Source organism: Dipodomys spectabilis, unplaced genomic scaffold, assembly GCF_019054845.1.
Source record: "Dipodomys spectabilis isolate Male_0828 unplaced genomic scaffold, ASM1905484v1 ptg000002l, whole genome shotgun sequence".
Classification (NCBI taxonomy): domain Eukaryota; kingdom Metazoa; phylum Chordata; class Mammalia; order Rodentia; family Heteromyidae; genus Dipodomys; species Dipodomys spectabilis.
Genome location: NW_024870679.1, coordinates 50,308,794 through 50,320,000, shown reverse-complemented (window position 1 = coordinate 50,320,000; position 11,207 = coordinate 50,308,794). Strand labels below are relative to the sequence as shown.

General features: G+C 40.0%; 1 protein-coding gene across 3 annotated transcripts in view; it reads right to left on the bottom strand.

The window, feature by feature from the left end:
- Window positions 1–11,207, bottom strand: part of St3gal3 (ST3 beta-galactoside alpha-2,3-sialyltransferase 3) — a 193,256-nt gene that overhangs the window by 171,746 nt on the left and 10,303 nt on the right. For all 3 annotated transcript variants that reach the window (XR_006147704.1, XM_042681871.1, XM_042681883.1), the window contains exon 2: window positions 3,328–3,472. Coding sequence is in view for 2 of the 3 variants with exons in the window: in XM_042681871.1 (XP_042537805.1) it covers window positions 3,328–3,469 (142 nt within the window). In the remaining variant the exon portion in view is untranslated. The remainder of the gene's footprint in view (window positions 1–3,327; window positions 3,473–11,207) is intronic.

The window sequence follows — 11,207 nt, the reverse complement described above, 5'->3', positions numbered from 1 at the left end:
TTCAGCTCAAGGCTAGTGCTCTACCACTTGAGCCACAGTGCCACTTCCGGCTTTTTTCTTTTTGCTTATGTGGTGCTGAGGAATCGAACCCAGGGCCTCAGGCATACAAGGCAAGCGCTCTACCACTGAGCCACCTTCCCAGCCCCAAGTCTGTGAGGCTCTTGTCTCCAATAAACCACTCGAAAACCATAAGTGGCGCTGTAGCTCAAGCTGTAGAGCACTCACCTTGAGCGGAAGAGCTGAACGACAGAGCTGAGGTCCAGAGTTTAAGCCCCACAACCCACAAAAAAAAAAAGCAACAAACAAACAAACCCCCGCCCCCCCCCCTGCAAAAAAAAAGCTTCTATTTCCTGAAATTCATTTCAATAAACAGTATTTTAAATGTTCAAGGAAGTTCTTCCCCTTAAGGGTATCTTCATTAGTCTGACTATACGTGAATGCCTAGAGTCCTGCATAGGTTATTATGTCCAGTTATATTTTAGATCTAGCTTCCACATATGAGATAAAACATGTACACTCTCTCTGAGCTTGGCTTACCTCACTCAATATGATTTGTCCTAAAGCTATTCATTTCTCTGCAAATGACATTATTTTATTCTTTCAAATGGATGAGTTTGCATTGTATATATGTACCACACTTTACTGATCTACTCACTCATCTACTGAAGGGAATCAGGGCTATTTACACAACTTGGCTATTGTGAACATAACACAAGTTTTTAAGACAGAAAGTCAGAGTTTAATTCTAGTTTCCATAATTAATTGTGTAACCTCTACATTAGTTAAAACAAGTTTGCTCAACTGAAAAATAAAAATAATTGCACCTTCACAGAATTGTATTGAGAACTAAGTTAAAGCCAGGCACCAGTAATTCATGTCTGTTGTCCTAGTTATTCAGGAGGCCAAGATCTGTAGGACTGTGGTTCCTGTGCAGCAAGAAAGTCCTCAAGCATCCTATATTTCTAATTAACCAGCAAAAAAGAGAAAAAGAAAAGAGCTGAGAGGATACTAATGGCTCACACCTGTAATCCAGTTACTTAGAGGTGGAGGGTCATGGGTTAATGTCAGCTCAGGCAGAAAAGTACAAGAGACTCCATCTCCAAAATAACCAGTAAAAGGCTGGGCTGGAGATGTAGCTCAAGTGGTAAAGCATCACCAATGAACAAGCAAAGCCAAACAAGCACAAGGCCCTGAGTTTAAGCCTTAGTACTGACAAAAAATAAATAAATTTGTAAATTGTCCAGTCTAACACACCGTGGGGCTTATTGAAACAAAAGGAGAACTGTATTCTGTGTATACATTTTCTATGAATGTTGTAGATACAGATGGATCCACTATCCTGAATATAAGAATGCCTCTAACTACAGGATTCTGTACTGACATAAATACTCCTTATCTTGGTAGTCTCCTTGATTTTATTTATTTATTTTTTAATTTTTTTTGTCGGTCATGGGGCTTGAACTCTGGGCTTGGGCGCTGTCCCTGCGCTCTTCAGCTCAAGGCAAGCGCTCTACCACTGGAGCCACAGCACCACTTCTGGGTTTCTAGTGGTTTATTGGAGATAATAGTCTCAGGGACTTTCCTGCCTGGGCTGGCTTTGAACCACGATCCTCAGATCTCAGCCTCCTGAGTAGCTAGGGTTACAGGTGTGAGCCACCGGCTCCAGACTTTCCTTGATTTTAAAAATAAGTCAGTGCAGAGAAATTTGAATATACTCTTGGAACATGAAGTAGTTAGTGATATTTATAAGCTAGGCATTTAAGAAGCACTTCAACATTCTATATAAAACAATAAATTAAAAATATAGCATTATACTTTAAAATTTGGATCAAAACTACTTCTCCTTACTTAGACCATGTGAAAAATACCTGAACTATTTCCCAGGCACAGTTCCCATGTTAGAGCCTCAGTATAACAGCAAGCCAGTTGCCAGTGCCTCTTCCAACTCATTTTAACCTTGTAACTAATCTTATACTAGTTGACTAATTCTATTCTCTAGTGAGTTATATACACTAGTATCCAACAGTCATTTATAAAAGTAAACAAGTCACTGGGACTCATAATAGGTCACACAATATTTCCTAAACCAGGGGCTGGGAAGGTGGCTCAGTGGTAGAGCGCTTGCCTTGCATGCTCAAGGCCCTGGGTTCGATTCCTCAGCACCACATAAGCAAAAAAAAAAAAAAAAAAAGCCGGAAGTGGCGCTGTGGCTCAAGTGGTAGAGTGCTAGCCTTGAGATGAAGAGCTGAGGGACAGTGCCCAGGCCCAGAGTTCAGGCCCCACGACCGGACCCAAAAAAAAAAAAAAAAAAAAATTTCCTAAACCAAGCTCAAATTAAACAAAATATCCAAGAGAGAAACTATGTTATGTTTTTCTGTGTAAAACTTCAAATTATAGCCAAGAATAAATTGCATTAAGGTACATGCCAATCAATATCAGTCCAACTGCAAGTCTGTGTCACAAAGGACACTGGATGAATTCAAGCCAAGCCAAAGGGCTTAGGTTATATGGGAAACATAGTAGCACATGAAACCAAAGGCTCAAATGGAAGAGTAGAATTAGAAATTAGTAGGTAGAGAAATAAAGCTAATAGTCCAGCTGCGATCAAGTTCAATACCAAAGGGCTATAAAGACAAGGTTTCTTTTGAGAAAATAAGACAAAAACAATATCAAATTGGAAATTCAAGGAAAAAGTAAGGATAAATGTGCTGAGGGCAGGAAAAAAAAAAAACTTCAATACCAAACCCGAAGGCAATAAATGGAGAATAAGAGTGGTAATGTCCTACAATAATTAAAAAAGAGCAAAAGCCTTCAAGAACAAGAAGTACAAGTTTTGTTTTGGGTTTTTTGGTTTTTTTTGGTCAGTCATGGAGCTTGAATTCTGAGCTGTCCCTAAGGCTCTTCAGCTCAAGGCGAGTACTCTACCACTTGAGCCACAGTGCCACTTCCGGTTTTCTGGTGGTTACTGGAGTTAGAGTCTCATGGACTTTCCTGCCCAGGCTGGCTTTGAACCATGATCCTCAGATCTCAGCCTCCTGAGTAGGTAAGATTACAGGTATGAGCCACCAATGCCCAGCTAAGTATCATTTTTAATTGAAGAATAACACACACTCACTGGGTTCATAAAAGGAACTGAGAGATTTACCATGGCCTGCAGTTAAAAAAACAACAACAAAAAAAAACATCAGAGTTCTCTATCTATAGCAACTAAAATAGTAGTTAATTTCTAAGCTTAAGACTCAGAAATGTCCTGGAAAGCATTGCAGCACAGGTAAGCCATAGCTCCAGCAGGCCTTTTCTAGGATGGGCTAGAGTGACCATACTTACTGGAGTCCTCCCATTGGAGTAAGTGTAGCTTCCATGCAGAGTAATACAAAAATCCCAGTACTAAAAAGAGGCAAAGGGCTAGCAGCAGATTGCGCACAAATACCAAGAGTCCCATCTTCACATGATTTACAATTTCCGACATGACCTAAAAAAATAAAAATAAAAATCAGTCTTAAAAGAGAACATAATCATCTTATTGATATACTCTAAGAAGAAGTATCAGCCGGGCACAGGTGGCTTATGCCTGTAATCCTAGTTATTCAGGAGGCTGAGATCTGAGGATCACAGTTCAAAGCCAGCCCGGGCAGGAAAGTCTATGAGACTCTTATCTCCAATAAACCACTAGAAAACCGGAAGTGGCATTATAGCTCAAGCGGTAGAGCGTTCGCCTTGAGCTGAAGAGCTGAGAGATAGCACTCAACCCCAGAGTTCAAGCCCCAAGACCAACAAAAAAAAAAAAAAAGAAGAAGAAGTATCTATAGAGAGAAGTTCCAAATGAAGAGCAATCACTAAGCTTATGATATAGCATCTCCAGCCTGCTCATCTCAATCTCAAGGAACAGCTTCAAGGAACAGCATAGCAACCAAGTGAGAAATCAGTGGCTACCCTTGTGCATATAACATCTGGCTTTAGCTTTTCTCCAGGTAAACTTATTTGCTTTTCAGGAAAGAATAATAACAAACACAGGAAATAATCATTATAAACATACATGTCCAATACAGTTGTTATCCAAATATATATGACACATTATTAGCTACAAAAGAGATATACTCCAATATAGTAATAGTTGGGGACTTCAATACTCCACTTTTCATCATTGAATAGATCATCTAGACCAAAAAGATCAACAAAGATCAGTCAACAAAGAAATATCAAAGAAACCAAAGGGACTTAACAGATGCTACAGATCATTTAACTCATCAGCTGCAGACTTTACATTCTTCTCATCAGTACATGTAATATTCTCCAGAATAGACTTTACGTTAAACAAAACAAACATGGTAAAAATGCCAACCAGCAAATTCTTTGGAGAGCAATTTAGAAATACTTACTGAAATTTAAAATATTCTTCCACCTTGACCAGTACTCCTACCAATATCACTTTTCCTTTAAGTAACAGTGCAACAAATGGAGAAAATGACAAATAGGATTGTTCATGGCAACTCTGGTTATAAAAGCAAAATACTACAAACAGTTAAAATGCCTAATAACAATGGCATCAGCTGGGGTCTTGACAGCAAACAGATGGTACATACAAAGAACTAAACTGAAGGAGGCTTAACAGCAGGATTTCTAAAACTGTTAGTAGAGCTAAAAAGAACTGACAAGGAATGATAACACAGACAGAGACTAGCAAAGGCAGGAGCTGAGGCCAGAAGGGCATCACTGGAGTCTGACAACAGCTGGCTGAAGAGAAGCTGGTCATCTGCACCATGGCCTCTACTAAAACCCTGGCAATAGATCATATAGTCTGACCTCTCTCAAAACTTGCCCTCTCATCTCCTGTTGATGTCTGGTCAGCTGATCCCAAATGGAAGCCAGAGATCAAGGGAGCTCAGGTAATTCAATACAGAAGTCATCCATTAGCATACTGAGCAAACAGGTGAATAATTCCTCAAGGGCAGGAGAATAAGTACAGAATATGATGTACCAATCAGACAGAATAAGGCACACCAGGTGCTGGTTGCTCACGCCTGTAGTCCTAGCTACTCAGGAGGCTGAGATCTGAGGATTGAAGTTCAAAGCCAGCCCAGACAGGAAAGTCCCCATGAGACTCTTATCTCCAATTAACCACTCAAAAACCGGAAGTGGCGCTGTGACTTAAGTGGTAGAGCACTAGCCTTGAGCTGAATTGCTCAGGGACAGTGCCCAGGCCCAGAGTTCAGGCCCCACGATCGACTAAAAAAAAAAAAAAGTATCTAGAGGAAAGGTATGTGTATGTGTAACCTTATACCAGCAAGAACAAATACAACAGTAACTTTAGAATTAAGTAGATTTGGAACTGATGTTTTCAGCACTTATTTATTCATGTACTTATTTTTAATAAGTTTTTAGACAAACAAAAGTCAGAAGTATCATGACTGTATAGCTTGTCCAAACAAACTCCCCTGGAAACAATTAAAATATAGGGTATAAACAGCCTACAAGTGATTCTGGAAAGCTTTTTATTCCCTTTTAAGAAGGGAATTGAAGCATTTCACAACAATTTCTGTCTTAAATGCAAATGTGATTTCTGATTTGTCACAGCCAGGCACTGACTACGACTCAGGGCTCTGGCACATCCAACAGTGAGTCAACAGTTACTGACATCAACTACAGAAGCAAGGCTGTACCAACCACCTTCCTAATTTCAATCTTTTCCATGAAGAAAACAATTCTATGAAGAGAGTAGGACATCTTAAACTAAACAACAAAGAAAAATGTGACAAAAACATACATCATGTTTTATTTACTATCTGGTAAGCTCTCCTGCCTGAGCTTCCTAATAACTTAAATTACAAGTATATACCACCACATCTAGTCCTAACCAAAGTCTTGTTAACCCCACTACTTCCTCTAGCCAATTCTTACTTAAGTTCTTAAGTCTCCGCTTAAAGCCTAATTCATTCCACAGGTAAGTGTAATCTGTCCCCATACTTCAGGCTAAAACTCCCTGCCAGATATTCCCATAGCCCCTATATGCCCCATGGCATTCATGACATACTTACAATTTTTTAAGAATTTACAATTTAAGCCGGGCGCTGGTGGCTCACGCCTGTAATCCTAGCTACTCAGGAGGCTGAGATCTGAGGATCGCGGTTCAAAGCCAGCCGGGGCAGGCTCAAGTGGTAGGGCACTAGCCTTGAGCTGAAGAGCTAAGGGACAGCGCCCAGGCCCAGATTCAAGCCCCATGACCAACCAAAAAAAAGAATTTACAATTTAATATTTACTATTTACATCCTAGCTCACCCAAGCAGGGAATATATGTGCTTCATTCACCTTTAGACCTGTGGTAGGGACTCAAAAAGTATCTGTTCACTAATTGATGGTCAGTTATATCACGCTTCAAAAGAAACACATGGGGCTGGGAATGTGGCTTAGTAAGAGGGCTTGCCTAACCTGCATGAAGCCCTGAGTTCGATTCCTCAGTACCACAAAAACAGAAAATGCAGGAAGTGGCGCTGTGGCTCAAGTGGTCGAGTGCCTGCCTTGAGCTAAAGAAGCTCAGGGACAGTGCCCAGGCCCTGAGTTCAAGCCCCAGGGCTGGCAAAAAAGAAAAGGGGGGGGGGGGGCTGGGAATGTGACTTAGTAGTAGAGTTCTTGCCTAGCATGCATGAAGCCCTATGTTCAATTCCTCAGCACCACATAAACTGAAAAGGCCAGAGGTGGCGCTGTGGCTCAAGTGGTAGAGTGCTAGCCTTGAGCACAGAGACACTCAGGGACACTGCCCATACCCTGGAGTTCAGTCCCAGGACTGGCAAAAAAAAAAGAAAGAAAGGAAGGAAGAAAAAAAAAGAAAAAGAAGCATGTATAAAACTTCGAATTTCCTGAAAAAAAAAGGACATATGACACAGAAAGCTGGATTACCTTAATTAGTCATAAAAAGAAACATGTAGGGGCTGGGAAGATGGCCTAGTGGTAGAATGCTTGCCTAGCATGCATGAAGTCCTAGGTTCAATTCCACAGTACCACATAAACAGAAAAAGGCAGTAAGTGGTGCTGTGGCTCAAGTGGTAGAGCACTAGCCTTGAGCTGAAGAGCTGAGGGACAGTGCCCAAGCCCAGAGTTCAAGCCCCATGACTGACCAAAAAAAAAAAAGAAAGAAAGAAACATGTTTAAAACGTTGAATTTACTGAAATAAACTGTACCAAACTCTTGCCAATTATAAAACACCCTACAATATGATTAGCTTCTTAACTACACCTGGTCACAATCTTTAATCTGATTAAATTGATCTTCAAATGTCAACCATAACTGTACCACCTATGATCTCACTTATGACAAAATCAGAGCAAAAACAAAACCCCCTAAAAAAACCACAAAGTACTTCCAGAGCATATCTCTGGTAAATACTTTTGAGACTAGTTAGAAATTATATATCACTTATTATCCAGCTTCTAAACCAGCTACTGAAAAGCTCACCAACTTTTAAAAAATGTTTCTGCTAAAATGCACCCCTGTAACTTAGACTATGCATGATCAAACAGATTTAAGCAATTAACATGAAATCTATTAAGTTATTCTGCTCAGAATAACTGTGCACTTTCTCATTATAAGTCACTGTGAGGAATAAGGTAATTATGAAATTACTATTGCTAACATTCATTTACTACTTAGTATGGACCAGTCACAGTTCTAAGAACTTTGTGTGATTTAATTCATTAAATTTTTTGTCAATCCAAATGAAGCTATCATTCCTGCTTTATAATAAAGGAATTCAAACATAAAGAACTTAAAGTACCTTGTCCAAAAATCGGAAGAGGCAGGATTCAAATTTAGATGATCTGGCTTCAGCCAGTTACCTCTCTAAATAATGATAGGGACTAAAAGTACAATTCAGTCATAGAATATGTGCTTAACATTCATGATATCCTGGGTTCAAATTCTCAGCACCACTAAGAGAGGGTGGCTAATATTAGAATAATAATAAAAAGGAATCAGTACAGACAAATCTACATAAAAATATTGCTACAAAGAGGAGAAAAAAAAATGAAGGGTGAGAGCAAAGGGAGGAAGAGCATAGGAGATGAAAAACGTTTTATCAAAAACAGATAAAGATCATTAACAAAGGTTAGAAGTATAGCTCAGTAGTAGACCACTTGCCTGACATTCATAAGGCCCTGGATTTAATCACCAGCATTACAGGGAAAAGAAAAAAGAAAAAGATCACTAGTAAAAACTAAAGCCAGAGGCAGAGACTAAGGAAGAGCTCCAGGGTAAAATAGATTATTACTTAATATTACACTGCTATGACCAATACTAAGAAAAGCAACTTAAGGGAGGATTTCAAAGGGTTTAGTCCTTGGTGATCTGACTCTGTTTCTGGGCCAGTAGAGGGGCAGTACATCACCTGGGCAGGAGCATAAGGTAGCATCAGGCAGCTGGATAGCAGAAAAATAGCAGTAACAGAAAGGAATCAGGGCAAGATATAGCCCCAAGGAGACACCCCTTGTGACTTACTCTCTCCAATCAGACTCCTTCCAAAGTTCCACCACCACCCAATAATCAATCTATCCAAATTTTAAATCCTTCAGTAATTCAACCATTGATTAGGTCAGAGCTTTCAAAGTCAATAATTGTCTGTGGAAATACCACACAGTCACAAAATAAAGGTAAGCTTTACTTATCTATTAGGTATTTCTGAAGTTGACAATCGAGATTAATCATTACATATAGTAAAACAATAAAAACACTGAAATAAAATTAGCCAGTGCTGGTGGCTCAAACCTGTAATCCCAGCTACTCAGGAGGCTGAGATCTGAGGACCAGGGTTCAAAGCCAGTGGAAGCAGGAAAGTCCATGAGACTATTATCTCCAATTAACCACCAGAAAACCAGAAGTGGTACTGTGGCTCAAGTGGTAATCACTTGCCTTGAGCCGAAGAGCTAAGGGACAGTGCCCAGCCCAGTTCAAGCCCCACAATTGACCAAAAAAAAAAAACAAACAAACCTTATTTGAAATAGCTTTCATAGTCCATACACTTTACCCACTAAAGTATATTAATTCACTGATTTTTATAATATTTACAAAGTTGTACAAACATTACCACAATCAATTTTAGGAACACTTTGATGATCCCAGAAAAAAATACTATGCATCCCTTAGCTGATACCATTCTGCCAAACCTGTTCTCTCAACTCCAATTTACTTTCATTTTTCAGTAGATGTATTGACTCTAGATCTTTCATATAAATGGAATCGTGCATTATATAAGGTCATTTGTGTCTGGCTTCTTAATTTAGCAGTGTTTTTGAGTTTTATGAATGCTGTAGCACATATCAGTACTTCATTGCTTTTTATTGACAAAGAATATTCCATTATGTGGAATACCATATTTTATTTATCCAGGCTTCAAGAGATGAACAATTCAAGTCTCCTATCCACCACCCCCACCTTTTTTTATCAGTTGTGGGGCTGGAACTCTGGGCCTGGACACTGTCCCTCAGCTCCTTAGCTCAAGGCTAGCACTCTACCACTTCAGCCACAGTCCTGTTTTCTGGTGGTTAATTGGAGTTAAGAGTCTCCCGGGCTTATCCACCCAGACAGACTTTGAACTCTGATCCTCATATCTCAGCCTAATAAGTAGCTAGGATTACAGATATGAGCCACCAGCACCTGGCAGTTCCCATTTTTTAACTGAGTAATGATTTGTGTACACTTTTCACAAAGACATAATCTTTTAACTTCTCTTAGGTATATACCTCAGAGTAGTAATACCTGGGAATGACATTAGGTGACTTCTTTGTGAAGATTAAAAATTGTGAATGCATGCATGAGGCCCTGGGTTCGATTCCTCAGCACCACATAAGCAAAAAGAAAAAAGCCGGAGGTGGCGCTGTGGCTCAAGTGGTAGAGCGTTAGCCTTGAGCTGAAGAGCTGAGGGACAGCGCCCAGGCCCAGAGTTCAGGCCCCATGACCGAACCCAAAAATAAAAAGACATTAAAAATTAAAAAATAAAATAAAATAAAATAAAAATTGTGAATGCAATGGACTTGAAAAAAAATGACACTGTAGTGTTTGAAAAGATGGCCGCCTTCTGCCTGGGCCAATTGAGATAAAGGGGTAGGGGCTACCATTGAAAACAAGGGGAGATGGCAATATACACAGAAACCAAAATAACAATAATAATAATTACAGCTCAAAAGCAGCAACTAGCAATAGAAAAATGAATGAACATGGCTGTGCCCAACAAAATTTGCAGGCCATTTTGGTCATCTCTGCTTTGTATTACATATAGACATACAACCCATAGCAAAAGCACACAAATATATGTGAAAAATAAAAGAATTTTAAATGAAAGCTAAGGTTTTTTTCTAGTGAAGGAGAAAGGAGAAAAACACACAGAAGGCCTTAATAGAAAACATGCTATATATTTTTTTTAATGAAGCAAAATAACATATTAAGATTTAATGGGCCAGGCACTGGTGGCTCATGCCTATAATCCTAGCTAACAGGAAGTTGAGATCTGAGAATCAGGTTCAAAGCCAGCCTGGGCAGCAAAGTCTGTGAGACTCATCTCCAATTAATCACCAGAAAACCAGAAGTGGCGCAGTGACTCGAGTAGTAGAGTGCTTACCTTGAGCTGAAGAGCTGAGGGACAGTGCGCAGGCCCAGAGTTCAAGCCCCACAACCAACCAAAAAAAAAAGAAAGAAAAGAAAAGCTTTAGTGGCCAGGTGCCATTATACCTCATACCTGTAATCTTAGCTATGTCAAGACCTGAAGGATCTAGGAGACCTGGAAGATAGAGATTCAAAGTCAGCCCAAATAGAAGAAGTCTTCATCTCCAATTAACCAGCATGGCTTGCAGGCATGGCTCAAGTGGGAGAATACCAGCTGTGAGCAAGAAAACCCAGCAAGCCTGAGGCCCTGAGTTCAAGCCTCTGTACCAGAAAAAAAATTGATGGGTAAAACTGTCTCAGCCAAGCTATTTGGAAGTTCAAGACCAGTCCAAGCAAAAACCTATGGAAACCTCACCTAAATCAATAAGCTAAACCTAGTGGCTGCTGCCTATATTGTCCCAGCTATGACAGAGGTCATAGATACGGATGCTGGAGAAAGCAGACCTAATCTGGAAATAACACAAAAAGGACTGAGGGGTGGGTACTGGTGACTCCCTCCTGCATCACTAGCTACTCAGGAGGCTGAGATCTGGGCAGGAAAGTCCATGACATTCTTATCT